The sequence below is a fragment of the Hyperolius riggenbachi genome, chromosome 4 (genome assembly GCF_040937935.1).
Source record: "Hyperolius riggenbachi isolate aHypRig1 chromosome 4, aHypRig1.pri, whole genome shotgun sequence".
NCBI lineage: Eukaryota > Metazoa > Chordata > Amphibia > Anura > Hyperoliidae > Hyperolius > Hyperolius riggenbachi.
The window spans coordinates 165,025,642-165,046,133 of record NC_090649.1 but is presented as its reverse complement, the minus strand read 5'-3'; the positions used below and the strand labels follow the sequence as shown (position 1 = coordinate 165,046,133).

Here is a 20,492-nt window from a genome sequence, read left to right as displayed (position 1 = left end):
CGACAGGCGGCAGGAGCAGCTCAACAGATTGTGATCGGTTTCAGGCTGAAACCGATTCACAATCTGTTTGCAGTAAAGGCAGCCATACGATCCCTCTCTGATCAGATTCGATCAGATAGGGATCTGTCAGCTGGTCAATCTAATGGCAAATCGACCAGTGTACCTTTACCTTTAGAGTTTTTTTGTTTCCCTGCTGTAAAAAGTTTCCAGGTTAGAACTTAGACTATAGGCATCTGTGTTTCTCCTAGGTATAAGCTCCATGGTTTGGAATTTGCATTCTGAATGCTTTAAACGGATGCTTTAAACTAATGGCTGCAGCAGAGGGTTAACTCACCCTTGTCACCACCTATATAATGTGTTCCATCACGTTCCAACTCTCTAATACTTCCTCCTTCAAACCCATACTTCAAACCCACAAGGAGGAAGTATTAGAGTGATGTGTAATGCGATACGGAGAGCATCGGCCATAGGTGGCGACTAGGGTGAGTAAACCCCCCCCCCCACCCCTGTTATGGCCGCAATTTTAAAGGCACTGTTCCATTCGTAATGCTGTGGAAAAAATACCCGTAGATGGTAGTACAACCCAGCCATCTTCATGTGGCTCGAGAAAAAATCATTTATGTGGGTGTATTGACCAATCACTCTCAATGTATAATTATTTTAAATCATTAAAAATATTTTCCCAGGGAAAGAGCAGCACCAATAGTGTCTCCTGTCTGCTCTTTGTCCCTCTTCTCTCCCAAGATCCAAAAAGTGATTACTCAGCTGTGCCGAACAACTATATTTATGAAGGTACCGGTGGTCAGAATGGTTTGAGCATGCTCAGATCCCTGATGTCTGCAGCCAGCTTTTTACATAACACTGGTCCTGGGGTGGAGGGATGGGTGATTTTACACTTGGAGGGCCAACGTCCGAGATCTGCAGCAGAGAAGTATGAAGAAGTCCACACACAGGCTTAAAAGAACAACCAGTGCTGAATTTATTGCCCCATCACATACATGTGCAATACATGTCCAGCCTGCAAGGCTGTCCTGTTGGACAGCTTGGAAGCCCAGCACCAGCATCCATCATGCAGTCCTTTTTCTACAAAACGAGTTCTGCAGCATTCGTCGATTATCGTAATATTGCACGGCGTTACCACCGATCACCAATATCTGCCTGAATTTTTCCAGCTGATTTATACATTCGACCCAAAATTGGTTGAATCAACAATCGTGCATGGTTGTTGTGGCATAATTATCTAATTTCATGGTCGATCAACCGCAAAATCAATATATGTATGGCCACCTTTAGACAGTCTTACCCTGAGCAGCTGCAACAACATATCTAATCATTGGCATAGAAGTGCACAGCAAGACAGAGCCTTTCCCAAACAAGTGCTAAATGCTAATGTGACCCGAGCTCCTGTGTCCCTGCCTTATCCAGAATCCATACACACTCAGCAAATCCACAGATCATGTCAGCCAAAAGACTTTAACATACAAAACAAATGTTTAAAGTTTATTTTACATATTTATACATAAAACTTTTGAAGGTGACCTTTCTTTTCAATCCAATTGAATAATATAATAGCACATCTAAAAATGGAAGTCAGATAATCAACATTCACAAAATGTTGAGAACTGAACTGAATTATACAAGATACAGAAAGCTACAACTTTACGATGAGGCAGGCATGTAGTTGTTGACTTGTTTAGCACCGTCAATAACATTTGTGTTTGAGAACTACAGTGAAGAATAAAAGGTAGTTATCATAGATAAAATACTGATCAACTTAAAATTTTCAAATGAAAAAAATAAATACATTTCTCTTGTAACTATTATCTCTCTCTTTCATACTCCGTAATGGCATAAGTACTGTACATATATAGTTTCTTAATAAAATGCCTGGTATTAAGTGGCACATGTAAAAAGTTAAAATAAATTAGGAAGCAGAGGCCAAATCACTGGACAAAAAGCTTCAGACATCAAAGACTAACACTGATTTTCCTTGTGTATCATCTTTAGCATCAGCATTTTGACAACCACAAAAAAAGCAAAATAAAAGTTTAGCTTCTTCCTATTGTTCAATGGCTTTTTGCTTTATTTTGTAGGCATTTTCTCCGCCATGTGCTTCTGCTGACTTTCAGCATGTCTGTGAAAACAGAGAACATTGTGCAGGTGTTATAATAACACATCATTTACAGCGGTAAACTTTCTAACAATCCATCATTTTATAGCGCGGTCAACAAAGTTAGTAAAAGTAAAAGACAAACCAAAACTGGAATCTTGCTCATATCATTTATTGGTTGACTCAAAAGACTTAAAGTGACACGGAAGTGAAAACAAAGTGATGAGATAAACAATTGTATCTATCCTCTTGCTCTTAAACATGACTTTTAGATATCCCACAGTTTTATGTTATGTTTGAAGGATACCCGAAGTGACATGTGACATGATGAGATAAACATGTGTATGTACAGTGCCTAGCACACAAATAACTATGCTGTGTTCCTTTTTTTCTTCCTCTGTCTGAAAGAGTTAAATATCAGGTATGTAAGTGGCTGACTCAGTCCTGACATAGACAGGAAGAGACTACAGTGTGACCCTCACTGATAAGAAATTCCCCTTTTTATCTCTTTCTTGCTCTCATGTCACTAAAGGATCCCTTTGAAAAGCAAACTTTTGAAGCCACCTACGTTCCTTTGTCAGCCATAGCATATATAAACCCATGTAAATGCAGGCAGCAATAAATGTGCCTTTCATTTTCAACGCATGCTGCTATACACCGCACAATGCAGGGAAACTGTGCTGTCAGTACCAGCACAACAAACTAGAACTTGACTGGCCATATAGACTCTTCAGCAACACTACTAAAAAGCAAAGAGATGCCTAGAGGTGCTCCAGGCTTCTTCTGACATTGGAACAACATTGCTATAGTTGGAAGAAGCAAGGAAACCCTACAACACGTGCTGCTGCCCAACTGTGCTAAGTAAAAATTCATTTGCAAATAAGAACGTGAAATTTCTTCATTTTTTGGGAGGCAAGTGCTCCCTGTGTTTTTAGAATTTTAATACTGTATACTTATATTTTAAACCTGTTATTTACCATTGGTGTCTTTGTTTCTAATGAAATATCCATAGGTGACCAGAGATTTTTTTTGGTTGTATCTAACAACACAGTGGCAATAATAAATATGGAAGTTACTAACGGGCAGGAATCCCATTTTTCCCAACAGAAATCATTTTGCTGCAAGCAAAACAGCTAAATATGGGATGGTCAATTACATGCAATTTATTCCAAATGGATGCAGGATTATGTCAATGTATGCAAATTCCACCTTGACTGGATTTGGTTGGTCCATTTTGAAGTTACAAAATCTGCATAATCAACTCAAAATGATTTGCTTCTCATTGACCATCCCTACAACTGACGGAAATACATTCTTACTATACCAATTCTATTTCTCTCCAGCAGATGGCAGTATTGCATAACATTTCAAATAGAGCTTTGCCTCATCTTTACTGTAGTTCTGCATGCAAAGTGTGATTTTACCGAGTCAAGTCTTCAATATCTACAAGCATTGCATCTTGTTCCATGTGCAATTCGTCCCGGATAAGGAGAAGCTGGACCAGTTCTTCATTCAAGCCTGAAAGAAAGAATTGATAAAAAAAAAATGAACAGAGCTGGTTCTCAATTTAACTGAAGTGCATTTTTCACATGGTGAACTGAGGTGAGGGGGATATGGAAGCTGCCATATTTATTTCCTTTCAAACCAGGCACATTGCCTGGTTGTCATGCTGATCCTCTAATACGTTTAGCCACAGACCATGAACAAGCATGCAGATCAGATATTTGACTCAAGTTTGACTATATTTTCTGAATGCTTGTTCCAGGTATGTGATTCAGACACTACTGGTGCATGAAAAATCAGCAGACCTGCCAGGCAACTGGTATTGTTTTAGGGCTGGTTCAGACGGGTGTCTGAACCAGCCACCCGATGTCCCTGGGAAAATGCTTTTTTGCAAGCGTGCAGAAAAGCATTTGGCTACCTTTGGCAGTGCTTCCCCGTTCATGGTTTTTGACTCCTGCAGGGGGACATGAAGGCAATCCTGGAAGCTACATGTAGCTTTCCGGAAGGAAGGAGAGGTTGGTAAAAATCGGGATCGAGCACAGCATGTGCGCAAACTACTGTACTGGTGCTGTCCATTCATTTGATTCAGTTGTTTAGCACAGACTTTAAGGAAATAAACATAGCAAAACACAGAACATTTACACAGAACATTTATATTGCGCTTTTCTCCTGGCGGACTCAAAGCGCCAGAGCTGCAGCCACTAGGACGCGCTCTATAGGCAGTAGCAGTGTTAGGGAGACTTGCCCAAGGTCTCCTACTGAATAAGTGCTGGCTTACTGAATAAGTGCTGGCTTACTGAACAGACAGAGCCTCCATATCCCTCTCACTTCAATATTATGCAATGAAAGATGTGTGAAAGCTTAAGGACCAGAGCAGGTTCCCTGCTGTCTTCATACTGCTTGGGAGAATAAAGGGAATTTTAACTTTCCCTGGTTTTTATATGTGAATAAATATTTTGGCTTAATGTGGCAGAAAAAAAAGTAATAGAAAAGGACTTTGAGGGAGCTGACAGACTACAGGGGCCTGTAGGAAGCCATGGGTAAGTATAAACCCTTTTGCTACATTCATCTTAGGTTTACTTGAGGCTGGATTCACACTTAGATGCATTGTGTAGAGTTGTGTCCTGCTGCAGCATGCTTTTTTCAATGGGACGCAATGCGACTCAATGCGACACATCTAAGTGTGAATTCAGCCTTAAAGGAAACATCCAAGCAAAATATAAAATCAAAACTCACTTATCTGGGGCTCCCACCAGCCCCTGGCAGCCGTCCTGTGCCCTCACCGCAGCTCCGGTGGCTCTCGGTGGTGCTGCAGAAGCCGACCTCGCCAGGTCGGCTTCTGGGTCGGTTCCGTTTGTGCTCCACGGCGCGGGTCACGTGGTCCCGTCAACGTCATCAGGCCTGTACTGCGCAGGCGCAGTGGTGAGGTCGGCTTCTGCAGCGAAGGACTCCGGGAGCCACCGGAGCTGCGGCGAGGGCACAGGACGGCTGCCAGGGGCTGGAGGAAGCACCAGGTAAGTGAATTTTGATTTTATATTTTGCTTGGACCATTACTTTAAAGTTGGTAGACGTGTACTATTAATCACTTCCGGTTCTTGGACATGACTCTCATGTCCTAATTTGTCTCCCTAAAGATTCCAGGATGGGAGAGTCATATCCTGCACTTATTCCTGCCACAGCATGCATGCGCACTCCTGCACATGTGCTCCCGTGCCTACACGCTCCCGTCATTCCCTCATGTGCACCAGTTCAAAAGCGAATGAGTGCTCTATAGCAGCAATCATTTGTTGAAACCTTTTTTTAAAGTTTCAAAAGTTAAAAGTGACCTTGTCCTATTAATAAATGTTTTTTGCCCCCTAGTGGTCAACTTTCAACCCCTACTTAACTAATTAATCCCCAGACATCCTTATTTAGACAGAGCCTTATTATTATTATAATTTAGTATTTATATAGCGCCAACATCTTCTGCAGCGCTGTACAGAGTATATCGTCTTGTCATTAACTGTCCCTCAGAGGAGCTCACAATCTAATTCCCTACCATAGTCCTATGTCTATGTATGTATTGTGTAGTGTATGTGTTGCAGTCTAGGGCCAATTTAAGTGGGAGCCAATCAACCTATCCGTATGTTTTTGGGATGTGGGAGGAAACCAAAGTGCCCAGAGGAAACCCACGCAGACACGGGGAGAACATACAATCTCCTTGAAGATGTTGACCTGGCTGGGATTTGAACCAGGGACCCAGCGCTGCAAGGCGAGAGCGCTAACCACTACGCCACCGTCATATTCCCCTTAGGTACTGTACTTTTTAACGTGACACTGAATCGAAAACAAACTTCATGATATAATGAACTGGTTGTGTAGTACGGATAATTAATAGAACACTACTAGCAAAGAAAATAGCGTCATATTTTTATTTTCAGGTATATAGCTTTTTTTTTATAACATTGCATAATTCCCTAATATGTGCAGTTTCTACAATACACTCAGCATTCTAAATGATTTCACAGAGCAGGCTGGTGACCCTTTGAACTTTTCTCTGCGGAAAAAACAAAGAAAGAAGAAACAATGAGAGACAGCTGAGATAAGTGCATCAAAAGACAGTGCCGTCTATGACTTTATAAGCTCTTTTGCTTATATTGCAGATAAGCACTTTTGCACAGATAACAGTTGAAGTTTCTTAACTCTTCCTGTACTGGAAACAATATGAGACGCATATCTGTGCTATGTTTTTTTAGCAGTACTACACATACAATTCATTAAGTTTATTTTCACTTCATATTCTGTTTAACCTACCTATGTAGATGGTAGAGGAGCAGATGTGACAATAAATGAGTTTGAAGACTAGGCATGTGTTTTAATCTTAGAAGAAGACTCCCATCTCAACACACACTAAAAAAACACTCAAATTACCGTATTTTTCGGACTATAAGACACACTCTTTCTCCACCTAAAGTGGGGTGAAAAAGTCACTGTGTCTTATAGTCCGAAAAATGCATTCGGACCGGCGCCAGTGTACCGATACGTGTCCCCGCGTCAACAGCAATTAGTGAATCCTCCCCCTCTCTTTAACCCCGGCGCATGTGCGCTGAAAGTTCTTGCAGCTGAAGGGAGGAAACTCCAGGACTTACTGCAGCCCAGTGTGTCTGACTCCCAGTCTGTAGTAGGTCCATGCTCTCACTCTCCCCTGCTGTACGTGGGTTTGACCAGCCCGCTTAGAGAATGACATATGCAGAAGTGTTTGCCGGTAATTAGATCGGCACACACGCTGGAGCTGAGCGGCGTTTGATGGGGGATCGGGGGCTTTAGTGCAGTGTCCTCCCGAAGCAACTAGTGTCAATCCCGGCTGCTTGTCTTTATCCTGTGTCCTGAGTGCGGGAAGTCAGACATGCTGGGGCCGTGGGCACAGATTCCAGAAACTGCAGGCAGGCCTCACTTCGGCTTCAAGTACAAGGTAAACGATAGAGAGTAACAGAGGGGTGGGGGGTGTTCACAGCAGGCACTTCTCGCTGCTTCCTTTATCTGCATGGCAGGATGATCAGCAGTGACCATGCTACTGTCATAGTGTTGGCTGCAGTTTCCACTCTTTGCTCTGGGAATCCACAAGAGGGGCACATCTAAGTTCTCTCCGGGCGTAGGCCGCGTCTGGGGAGTATGCCGTTCATGCGTTCTCGCCCCCCCCCCCCCTGTGGGGGGCAGTTGCGGCGCTCCCGGGCAGTGGATGCTTTGTGGGGGCGTTTGCGCTGCCCTTCATTTCCTGGGGGTACAAGGAGGCCTACACGAGGCGCCCCTGTTGAGATGCAAGTATTTGCGTGGGCCAACTCCTGCAGGTATGTCAGGGAGTTAGCCTTAGATCCTGCACTACTGGTAGGCGATTGCCGTTTGCAACGCTCTGCCATTTTAATTAGACGAAAGTCAGTTAAATTTCAAATTTGAATGAGTCAATAGACTTGAGGCAGCCAGTATATAAGTCAGGTGAAACTGGTTAGATGCACACACCTCTGTTTCTCCCTTTGCAATGCAGTATGTTCTTTTTTTCTTCTGGGTGTTGGTGTGGGGGGGGGGGGACGCGGATGGGTCCCCCGGCAGTAGTGTTGCACCGGGGGTGCGTCTGTGTCCCCCCCCCCCTCGCCCCTTTTTGGTGTGTTTGCACCCAGGATGCGCATATGCACCACAGGTAAGCAACATTCGCAAGGTTAGGGCATCTATCCTTTGGGGGGCAGCGTGGACGGTTCTCTCCGGGCGTAGGCCGCGTCTGGGGAGTATGCCGTTCATGCGTTCTCGCCCCCCCCCCCCGTGGGGGGCAGTTGCGGCGCTCCCGGGCAGTGGATGCTTTGTGGGGGCGTTTGCGCTGCCCTTCATTTCCTGGGGGTACAAGGAGGCCTACACGAGGCGCCCCTGTTGAGATGCAAGTATTTGCGTGGGCCAACTCCTGCAGGTATGTCAGGGAGTTAGCCTTAGATCCTGCACTACTGGTAGGCGTTTGCCGTTTGCAACGCTCTGCCATTTTAATTAGACGAAAGTCAGTTAAATTTCAAATTTGAATGAGTCAATAGACTTGAGGCAGCCAGTATATAAGTCAGGTGAAACTGGTTAGATGCACACACCTTTGTTTCTCCCTTTGCAATGCAGTATGTTCTTTTTTTCTTGGGGGTGTTGGTGTGGGGGGGGGGGGGGCGCGGATGGGTCCCCCGGCAGTAGTGTTGCACCGGGGGTGCGTCTGTGTCCCCCCCCCCCCCTCGCCCCTTTTTGGTGTGTTTGCACCCAGGATGCGCATATGCACCACAGGTAAGCAATATTCGCAAGGTTAGGGCATCTATCCTTTGGGGGGCAGCGTGGACGGTTCTCTCCGGGCGTAGGCCGCGTCTGGGGAGTATGCCGTTCATGCGTTCTCGCCCCCCCCCCTGTGGGGGGCAGTTGCGGCGCTCCCGGGCAGTGGATGCTTTGTGGGGGCGTTTGCGCTGCCCTTCATTTCCTGGGGGTACAAGGAGGCCTACACGAGGCGCCCCTGTTGAGATGCAAGTATTTGCGTGGGCCAACTCCTGCAGGTATGTCAGGGAGTTAGCCTTAGATCCTGCACTACTGGTAGGCGATTGCCGTTTGCAACGCTCTGCCATTTTAATTAGACGAAAGTCAGTTAAATTTCAAATTTGAATGAGTCAATAGACTTGAGGCAGCCAGTATATAAGTCAGGTGAAACTGGTTAGATGCACACACCTCTGTTTCTCCCTTTGCAATGCAGTATGTTCTTTTTTTCTTGGGGGTGTTGGTGTGGGGGGGGGGGGGGGCGCGGATGGGTCCCCCGGCAGTAGTGTTGCACCGGGGGTGCATCTGTGCCCCCCCCCCCCTCGCCCCTTTTTGGTGTGTTTGCACCCAGGATGCGCATATGCACCACAGGTAAGCAATATTCGCAAGGTTAGGGCATCTATCCTTTGGGGGGCAGCGTGGACGGTTCTCTCCGGGCGTAGGCCGCGTCTGGGGAGTATGCCGTTCATGCGTTCTCGCCCCCCCCCCTGTGGGGGGCAGTTGCGGCGCTCCCGGGCAGTGGATGCTTTGTGGGGGCGTTTGCGCTGCCCTTCATTTCCTGGGGGTACAAGGAGGCCTACACGAGGCGCCCCTGTTGAGATGCAAGTATTTGCGTGGGCCAACTCCTGCAGGTATGTCAGGGAGTTAGCCTTAGATCCTGCACTACTGGTAGGCGATTGCCGTTTGCAACGCTCTGCCATTTTAATTAGACGAAAGTCAGTTAAATTTCAAATTTGAATGAGTCAATAGACTTGAGGCAGCCAGTATATAAGTCAGGTGAAACTGGTTAGATGCACACACCTCTGTTTCTCCCTTTGCAATGCAGTATGTTCTTTTTTTCTTGGGGGTGTTGGTGTGGGGGGGGGGGGGCGCGGATGGGTCCCCCGGCAGTAGTGTTGCACCGGGGGTGCGTCTGTGTCCCCCCCCCCCCTCGCCCCTTTTTGGTGTGTTTGCACCCAGGATGCGCATATGCACCACAGGTAAGCAATATTCGCAAGGTTAGGGCATCTATCCTTTGGGGGGCAGCGTGGACGGTTCTCTCCGGGCGTAGGCCGCGTCTGGGGAGTATGCCGTTCATGCGTTCTCGCCCCCCCCCTGTGGGGGGCAGTTGCGGCGCTCCCGGGCAGTGGATGCTTTGTGGGGGCGTTTGCGCTGCCCTTCATTTCCTGGGGGTACAAGGAGGCCTACACGAGGCGCCCCTGTTGAGATGCAAGTATTTGCGTGGGCCAACTCCTGCAGGTATGTCAGGGAGTTAGCCTTAGATCCTGCACTACTGGTAGGCGATTGCCGTTTGCAACGCTCTGCCATTTTAATTAGACGAAAGTCAGTTAAATTTCAAATTTGAATGAGTCAATAGACTTGAGGCAGCCAGTATATAAGTCAGGTGAAACTGGTTAGATGCACACACCTCTGTTTCTCCCTTTGCAATGCACATCTAAGACTCCCACCGCACCCTGCTGTAAGTGGACTGTAATAGAACCTTTGGAGCTGGACATATTGTTTTGACTGAGTAGGCATGGTTAATTCATTCTTACAGAAGCCATTTTGCATAACAGTGTATGAATGCTAAATGATTTTTGGGGGGATTGGTGTAGGTGGGGATTATTGCAGCTTGGGGGGGGGGGGGGGGGGGATTAGTATAGGTGGGGTAATTGCAGCTTGGGGGGCAGGGGGATTAGTGTAGGTGGGTGTTACTATAGTTTAGATAGACAGCTTGGGTGGGAGAAGTTTCACAAGCTGCCCCTGCACCTAGGGTTGCCAGGTCGGCTGATGGAGAAAACCGGACAGGGGGTGGAGTTAGGGGCGGAGTCAGAAGCGCACTTTTATGTAGAGTGGGGCTAAGCAATGGGCTTTTTAAAAAATGTTTTTTACAGTATTTATATCGCACTGACATCTTCTGCAGCACATTACAGAGTACATAGCCATGTCACTAACTGTCCTCACCAGTACATGCACATAAGAGACCACTTTTTACCAGTAAATGCACATAATAAGAGACCGCTTTTCACCAGTAAATGCACAAGCATTACACGTAGCAACGTCGGGAAGCGCGGGCTCGGGGGCGGTACTTAAGCTGGCGTAACTTACGCCGCGTAAGCTGGCTGGCTGTGCCTTTGACTGAAAGCCAGGCAGCGAATCAGCGGTCGCGCAGCGCTGGCGGACGGGTGGCGGGCCTGTTACCCAAAACGGGCTACACTGACTTCATAATCAAACTGTATTTCAATTGCTGTAATCGTGTTGAGAGACAGCAGTAACATAAGGTTTGACAAGCATGATGTGTGACAGCGTGCTGCTTCTATACAACACCCCCCGAGCTTTGTGTCCCCATCTCTCACTATCTTCCTACCTGTTAGTGCTGGCCCCTGTAGCAGATCCGAAGTTGAACGCCATACTGCTGGTGACGAGTCCTGCACAGTTTTGCCGAATTACAAACTGCAGGAAAACCCCGCTCCCACCATCAGGAGACAGCCTCACTACAGACACTGCGCATGCGCACACAAGTTAGCGCGGCATGTCGTACATCACCATGTCGCAACTTCGGAGCCGTACAGGCCGCCATGTTGGAGGCGGATCTCAGTATTGTGATGTGATGACAAACAGGGGCGGTGCCATATCCACAGTAGTGCTTCCCGAATCCCTATTGCTAATCGGGCAGAATGATCTCTGTGACTCCGAAACGGCTGATGAACGGATGTTTCGGAGTTACTGGCGGCAAGTGGCAAAAGGCATAAAACCGGACATCTTAATTGTCCGGTTTAACATGCCTTTTTGGACAGGACACAGCGGCCAAAAACCGGACTGTCCGGTCTAAAACCGGACACCTGGCAACCCTACCTGCACCATGGATGCAACAAGTTTAGTATTTTTTTTACCCTATTTTTGTCCTCTAAACTTGGGTGTGTCTTATGGTCCGGAGCGTCATATAGTCCGAAAAATACGGTAGCTCTTAGTGACCTTTATTACTGACATGCAAGAGAGATGGGGCTATAGTTGGAGTGGTTCAGAGAATACCATTTCAGAAACCATTACATAAATCTAAAAAGAAAATAGACACCATTTATAATATCACTTATTTCAGACATATGCATCTCCTTGTTCATAAGATATCATTTTTTTAAATAAAACACAAACATATTTAACAAAACATGACTTACTTTCAATTTGAGAGTGCAGGTCATTCACGATCACTTGTAGCTGCCCGATCGTCATGTCCCTCAGATCAGTAGGCTTTAAGCTCCTCTTCATTAAGCATTCACTAATGTGAGGCATATGGGGCAACTACAAGAAACAGGAATGCTGGGTTACAAGAAAGCTTAACTTTTACATGCAGTATCACATTCTGCCACAAGGTAGCAGAAGAGGCCTTTGTAACAAATTCTGTAAAGGTGAACTAGTAACTAACTCTGAGCCACTGAAGTCTGTGATAAGGCTGAATCCTCCCAGCCGACCTCACAGGCTGGGATGTGAGCTTGCTTCAGTGGAATGTTAAGAGAAGCTCATTATTCAGCTATTTCTGTTGGAATGCGAGATTATACATCAATTGAATAGGCACTCTCTCAGCGCAGTTAGAAGGATAAATGGATGTCTGTTTACAAACACATTCATTATGAAGCTGCACTGTGGCTGCTATGCACCTAATTACCCTTATAGTTCATGATACTTTGCTAAATAAGACAATGAGAGAGCCGGGGACGGTCATTTTATCAGACTTAACTGTGGCACAAACATGTTGATGTAAAGCTGAGCCTTGAATGAAAGGCCATAAAATATACCGAATGCCTTTTTTAGTCCTTCATTAGCTGTGTGCTTGTTATTGCCTGTAGCTTGCCCAGGGCAGTTGCTAGGCTAAATTGCACCCAGGGCGAGGGTGTAAAAATTGCGCCCCCTTCCCCCCACCCCTGTGGACTCGAGAATCCTTACTCTTTAGAAACAGAAACACAGCCATAGGTCACAAGTAGATCTGCCTACTTTCTAGCCAGTGACCAGCCGCTCATCCAGGAGGAAGCAGGAAAACACCCAGGCGAGGAGAGCCTGGAAAGCCGACTTCTCCATGGGTGCCACGCACTCACATCCTGCAGTACCGCTACAAGACATCAGGTGTCATCACGTGGTGGTGACATGATGATGACTTGAAGTCTGACACAGGAAGCCTAGGAGGAGTCAAGGAAGGTGATCGCGCTGGTAATCTTCTTTCTTCTTCCATTTGGCTGCACCGCGCGTCACCAGCTCCCTAGTGGTAATGTCCTTCTGCCTGCGCCCCCCTTCATCTACTTGCTGGTCCGCACCCAGTGCGGTCGCCCTGCCCGCACTGCCCAAGAAACGGCCCTGAGCTTGCCAGACAAATATGGCTATTCTTGAGTTGTTTTTATGAGTTGTTTCTATATGTCCTTGCTTTTCCTGATGATGGTTGTTTTCATTACTGAGTCACTGACCCGGAACAAGAATGCAATGCACTGACTCCACTGGCTGTGTGCTGGTCCTGGGCCACTCACTCACACCAAACAAACACATCCAGCATGGTGGCCTGGTGGTTAGTGCTCTCGCCTTGCAGTGCTGGGTCCCTGGTTTGAATCCCAGCTAGGGCACTTTGTGCACGCTCTCCCCATGTCTGTGTGAGTTTCCTCCAGTCACTCCGGTTTCCTCCCACATGCCAAAAACATACAGATAAGTTAATTGGCTTCCCCCTAAATTGGCCCTAGACTATGATACATACACTACACGATATAGACATATGACTATGGTAGGGATTAGATTGTGAGCCCCTCTGAGGGACAGTTAAATAACAAGACAATATACTCTGTACAGCGCTGCAGAAGATGCCTGTGCTATATAAATACTAAATAATACAGTATTAATATGCAAAACAGAAATCTGCCTTTTTAAAACAGAAGGTATTTGGGATTATTCAGGTTGGAGTGAGCAACTGTTGTGCATATGAGTTGTCCCACAATGCACAAAGATAGCGGCTTTTTTTCAGCTACAGCAGCACTTTTTCAGACGTAGGTAAAACTATGAAGGAATAATGCAGAATGCAGTGCGGCCATCCATAGTAACAGATATCATCACTGTATTTTATTTTCACTTTGGCTTGCCAGTGATATTCAGCAGCTGATGCCAAACTCCCCATTTACACTTCTGTAAGGTAACTCACAGGAGGGGTAGCTATAGAGTCTCAGGCCCTGGTACAATGTAAACCTCCCCCCAGCACTCTGCATATGATAACTGCATATACGGAGTCCAAACCTGCCTTCTAAAGACAGTCAAAGCATGGGTAGGAAAACTAACGGTTTGGCAACGATTAACACTATTCAGAGTACGGAAAGGCAAAAATAAATGAATAAGTAAATAAAAATAAAAGAAAGAAAAGGCGTTTGACCTTATAGCACAACTCTGACTGTCACACTGTACCAGCCTGGGCATTCCTAATGAAGCCTGTGTGCCTATTGTGCAGCTGCACTACTCTACCAGAAAATTCTGCCTTGCTGCACATTATTACTGAGCGCGCCCAAGTGGCTGCAGCTCAAGCACTTTGAGTCCACCGGGAGAAAACTGCAAAATAAATGTTATTAATCTACAGTAATCTTGTCTTGTTTTAGATTGTGAGCACCTCTGAGGGACAGTTAAGTGACAAGACAATATACTCTGTACAGCGCTGTGGAAAATGTCGGCGCTATATAAATACTAATAATTATCAAGTACCCTGTATTGCTTGCACAGGTGTACAGTATAACATCAGCAATAGTATAATGTTGCCACTGCAGTATGTCATCTGGTTGAAACTAAGCTTTGAAAAAAAAACAACAACAACATTATAGACTACAGGTAGTCCCCGACTTGTGAAGGCCTGACTTACGAATGACCCGCCGATTCGAACGGCATAGATTCTGTGGTTTTTTTTCAAATTGGACTTGTAGTTTTTGAGAAAATCTATTAAAAAAAAAAATCAAAGAAAAAATTGCTTTAAAACTTGTATAAGCAGGTACAGGGGGCAGAGGTGACACAGAGGGGGACACTGGAGGCACAGAGGAGGTACAGGGGACAGAGATGGCACAGTGTTCCGACTTAAGAACAGATTCAGGTTAAGAATGAACCTACAGTCTCTATCTCGTTCGTTAACCTGGGACTACCTGTATATTGTGTTTTTGTTACAGCTCCATTCCATTGATGCAATGAAGGAATGTTCTATTCAGAATCTGATGTCAGCTGCATATAGAGTCTCCTGTAGTGTGTGGGAGATAGCAGCCTTCAGCACAGGTCTCAGCACAGTACCATCCTCCTGCTGGACATGAACTGTATGCTAGCTGAATGCTTAGCACTCCTGCCTTGCAGCACTCACATCAGCCTAAACTCTCAACACAGAAAGCATATTCATAATGGTTGGACATTAATTTGCATTTCACCAGGAATGCTCCGGGTGCTTCATTTTGCTTTCATACTTCAAGAATATGCTCTAAGTTATCTGCCGTTGAACTAACGGGTCTTTTTATGTGTGTTGCAAGCAAAATCATGGTGGTGAAATTAGTCTGTAAGCATTTTCATGGGCAGGAAATGATATAACTGCTCCGATGCAGTCTGTAAAGCACTGCAGACTGAGTACATCAGCACTACAAAACACAGGAAATAAGAATAACTGGCATCAGTATACACAGACGCTCACTAGTCTAAACTTCCTGTGTGAAAAAGAGTCTGTCTGTGTATGCATCACAAAAAGAATATCAATAGAACCCAAAAAGTGCCCCACAGTGAGGGGGTGGTGTACCAGGTGTCTGCAATACCAGTGATGTCATTGCTCTTGTTATGAAGGTGGAGTGAGCACAGCCATTGGAGAGAAGGAGCTTTTCTTTCTTAAAGAGGAACGTATGTGAAACTAACATAATGAATAAAATTGCTTATTGTTTACAATATTAATTTATAGATTATTTAGTCGGTATTTGCCCATTGTAAAAAACTTTATCTGATTTACATGATGAAATTTATCACAGGTAATGACATTTTTAATCCTGCCAGGTGATCTGTACGGAATGTTTGTTACTCAGAGTTCTATGCACAGAGGAAGATACTGCTTGCTTGGCAGTTGGAAAAAGCAGTTTCCCACAATGCAACGAGGTTCACAGACAGCAAACGTTTAGGACCATGGTCATGACATCACACTGTGGGAGGGATTTCACCACAATATCTGCCACACAGACCACCTTATAATTTATTCGAGAGAAGGTAAAGATTTCTTATGGGAAAGGGGGAATCAGCTACTGATTAGAATGAAGTTCAATCCTGAGTTAAAGTTCCTCTTAAGCACCAAGTCTTGCATGCAGCAGTGTTACTGGACTGTGATCTCATTTGCAATATAATTGTATACTTTGCAGGAATCCTATTGCGCCACGTGTTGGGTTATATAGATACTAGTAGACCCAAGCCCGTTGACGGGCTCTAGGTCTTTTTCCGGCCACCGCCGCGCCAGTGCGCATGCGCGCGCCCAAAGCAAACGCAACCACCGCGTGCGCCCGCACCCGCCTACCTCGCTCGCCCGCCTCGCTCCCTGGTCCCGTTCAGCTGTCCGTTACTGCGCACATGCGCATTAACAAAAAACCTGGGACACAGGGACAGCTGCTGGACGCAGTTAGGGTTTTATTATAGAGGATTTTATGTACTGTATTATAATAAGTATTTAGTGTGCTGCACCACCAACATTAGTACCCAAAAAGCAATATTGCCAGCACAACCTATAGTTTTAATAATGTTTACAAAAAGACCAGCACCCAAGGGATCACCATGCGTTATTGGCAGTAGACGCATAGAGCACATCACATACGAAGAGTAAGTGGTATCAGATTTCAGGAATGGTATGCCAGCAGGGTTAACTATAAGCCCTATATTACAAAATCCATCTCTCACATCCCCAGTGATATAAGCTGACATCATGTCCTCAGGTGATTTCCAGAAGCTACAGTCTCACCTCACTGACAGAAATAGACCGAGCAGACAGTAAACAACAGCATGGCTGCACAATTCCATCCCAGGCACGTAACCATGTGCTACAGAAGACAAGGGAGGCAAGTCAAATCTGCAAGTATAGAATAAGTGTGTGTGTGTGTGTGTGTGTGTGAGAGATAACACAGTGTGTGTGTGTGTGTGTGTGTGTGTGTGTGTGTGTGTGTGTGTGTGTGTGTGTGTGTGTGTGTGTGTGTGTGTTAGAGAGGTAACACAGTGTGTGTGTGTGTGTTAGAGAGGTAACACAGTGTGTGTGTGTGTGTGTGTCTTAGAGAGGTAACACAGTGTGTGTGTGTGTGTGTGTGTTAGAGAGGTAACACAGTGTGTGTGTGTGTGTGTGTGTGTGTGTGTGTGTGTGTGTGTGTGTGTGTGTGTGTGTGTGTGTGTGTGTGTGTGTGTGAAAACAGAGATGACATTAAGGGAGACACTTAAGGCACAGGGGACAGGTAACACAGAAAGGGACACTGGAGGCATAGAGGAGATTTTACCGTTTCCTCTAGATTGTAAGCCTTTCGGGCAGGGTCCTCCTCCTTATGTCTCCTACCTGTTCATGCACCTCCATTACTGTACACCCATCCTATGGATCTGAGTGAATTCTTGAGGGAACTCAACTTGCCTAATCTCCATGCTCTCATTCAGTGACTGACTAAGCATTACCTTGTACTCTTACTGTGCTGCATAATCTGGTTTGCATGTATTCCTGTATTGTCTTATTGCTGTATGTCACCCCTAAATATTGTCTGTAACCTTAATGTACAGCGCTGCGTAATATGTTGGCTCTTTATAAATACAATAAATAAATAAATACATTTTCATGATTATCAGTTCCTGCACCTGCTGGGTTCTCTCTTGTTGCATTTCTGTACATTCTGCTGATCTTCTCGTTCCTTTATCTACTATGGCCTTTTATAAGAGACTTTAAGGGCCCGTTTCCACTGCAGCCGCATGCAAGACGCGTGGCGGCACTTCCGGACCTGCGGTTACGCTGACGAATCCCATGAGCCGTGCCATGCACGGCTATGGGATTTGCACAGATTCGGATGGAAAAGCAGACTGAATCGCTAGCACAAGCGATTCGGCGGGCGGCTCTATTACTCCCTATGGCAGAGTTTCCGCGTAAATTTGCCAACGGGGAAACTGCGGATTCAGCCCAGTTTCCGCGCAAGTGGAAAAGGGCCCTAATTGACCAAATCACTCGAATAGCAACTTCAAAGCTCCAAACAGCCAACACCCACAACCCATTATGGTGCAGTGTGGAGCTCTACTCAAAAAGCTCAGCACCCCAACCATGCTAGTAGCATTTTTTAAGGAAGCCTATAATGATAGTCAAGTAAGCAAACAAAACACAGCTACATATAACAGACTGCATGATGAAAAGGAAATTGGTTTTAGATCCCCAAAGGACCTTATTCAATTCACTTTTTTGTCTAAATGTTCTAATTTTCCATCTTCTCCTTACAATATCTACATATCTGTACCAAAAAGTGGGTGAAAACATAATGTCATAATGATTCAGAGTTTTTTTCTCTTGCTTGCTGGTGGCTTAAGGGTATTTTTTCATAAACTGTGACAGTATAACCTAGGATTAATAGTGACTTGAATAAGGGACATAGGGCCAAATATTCCTTTTCTCAGGCAGCGCACAGCAATTTTACCGGTAATATCTGCTGCACTTTTGCTTGTTTTCCATGCAATTATCTTGATAAATGAGCCCCAATGTCCCATATTCCCAAACCCCACCAGAAGAAAGCCATATCTATATAGGTTCTCCACCTATACCACTAACACATCCACAAAGAAGTACAGGCTCAATTTACCGTATATTGGGATTATCCCATTTATCAGCTAATTTGCTCATTAGTGTTGTAATCTGCATGAGCAAATTCACTAATAAAAAGGGATAATCCTGATTAAATTGAGCCCATTCATCCTTGGTTTGTCTGTATTCCCAACATTTTAGTTTACATAAGCCAAGCCTTTTTTTTTTTTAACAAAAACACTAACCCTGTATAAAATAAGTCATATTCAACTGACATTTGAATGTTAAAAAGATACAACTGGAGGAAAGGAAATGCTATACTCTGTAATCCATCAGTTGTTCACATACATTCTGTAACAGGCTTTTGACAGTGTCAGTTGAATTCTAATAGATTGAAGCATAACTTGCTTTCTTTTTCTCGAGTACCTATACACGAGGATGTGTGGTCCCTTCAGTATAAAATATAACTCTTAGGGCTCGTTTCCACTAGTGCGGTGCGAATCGCTAGGATTCCACCGCTGACAAAAACGCATGCGGATGCGATTCCGCATGCGTTTTTTGCCGCGATTTCGCATGCGATTTCGCATAGGCAGGGTCTATGCGAATTTAACCATGTCACTGCCTGACTCAATTTGTATTACTTTTCATGCGAATTCGCACGCGAATTCGCGGCAAAAAACGCACGTGCGTTTTCCCTATTAAATACATGGGCTGCGATTCGCCTGCATTCCTCACGCAGGCGAATTCTGCGGGCCCTACTGTGCAGAAAAATCCTGCACAGAAAAACGCACGAAAACAATGACAAGTGGAAACAGTCCCATCCACTTTCATTGCCTATGCGAATTCGCATGCAGGCCACGCATGCGAATTCGCCCTAGTGGAAACGGGCCCTTACACTTACTGCCTTTGCTTAACCAGATCTTTATGGTTACCTGTTTGCAGCTGCTGTTTTGCTGAAGAGAAGCAAAGCTTTCTCATTACTACAGCCAAGTCTGGACAGGGTAATGATGTGTAACTAATATGGCAGACAAGCAGACAAGAGCTGCAGCCAAACCAGTCAGGTGGTGCATTAATTACATATATTTAACCCCATATTCAGCAGGAAACCATGTGGGATGGACCAAAGCAATTCCCTATAGACTAATATTGAAAGGACTCCGTTAGAGAAAAGGACATGGCTGTAGAATTTGGAAAATATGATGCTGATTTTTTTAAGATTAGATGCAAAGGTTTTAAAACTTTCTCACCAAATCTGCAACTGGCGATTTTTTTCTGTTCTGTTTCTCCACCTCCACCTGCATCTTGGCCATTGGTTTTACCATAGCCAGAGCCATCTTTGCTTCTGCTTGCAGTTTCTTCTGCCTGGAGATGAAATCCATGTCTTCAAAGGACTCGGACTCCTCCTCAGTGGTGTCTCGGTCTGAGTATGAAGAACTCTGCTTGCTCTGTAGAGGAATATAAAACAGGCTCACCTAAAACAGCACTGTGACCTTAATAAAACTGTGATGGACTGCATAGTAAGAATGCCTTCTACAAATAATGTCACATGTAGGCACACCATAGGTGATTTTTTAACTAAAAGAGCTCCTGAATACTGTGGATGTCTAATATTTGTTGTTTTATAAGTTACAGAAACCCTGTAGTGTTTCCCAGACATGCCCATTGAGTGTTTATGCAACTTGGCCAAACATGTCAAAATGTTCTGGTTTCAGAAGGCCCTGAATCCAAATCACATTGAGGTCAATTGACAAAACAATTATACTGGTTTGTTTGGGGCACTGAAAGACATTTACAAGGACGTGGGAATCCACTCAATAAAACCAAAATTACATTTTTATAAATTTGCAATCAATCTGAGAAATCAGTAAATTCCTTAAAGCTTTATGGAGTCCAAGCTGTGTGGCAATATAAATTAATGGGCATTTGTGGAATTACCAATAGCAACACCGTATGTCTGCACCACAACATTTTCTAGATGTCTTTATTTGTAAATTTCTGATAACGGGGCAAGCTAAAAGCATGTAGTTCATTGCAGGTATCTGTTAAAGTAACCAAAATTAGAGGCTCGAGCCTTTGTATTTTCAGGTAAAAAGTACTAAAGGGCAAGCC

General features: G+C 45.0%; 1 protein-coding gene across 5 annotated transcripts in view; it reads right to left on the bottom strand.

The window, feature by feature from the left end:
- Window positions 1-1,472: 1,472 nt before the first annotated feature.
- Window positions 1,473-20,492, bottom strand: part of SCHIP1 (schwannomin interacting protein 1) — a 538,791-nt gene continuing 519,771 nt past the window's right edge. For all 5 annotated transcript variants that reach the window (XM_068280922.1, XM_068280923.1, XM_068280924.1 and 2 more), the window contains 4 exons: window positions 19,631-19,828; window positions 11,791-11,914; window positions 3,535-3,628; window positions 1,473-2,134 (listed from right to left, as the gene is read on the bottom strand). In XM_068280922.1, coding sequence (XP_068137023.1) covers window positions 2,083-2,134; window positions 3,535-3,628; window positions 11,791-11,914; window positions 19,631-19,828 — 468 coding nt within the window. In that variant the 3' untranslated portion in view covers window positions 1,473-2,082. The remainder of the gene's footprint in view (window positions 2,135-3,534; window positions 3,629-11,790; window positions 11,915-19,630; window positions 19,829-20,492) is intronic.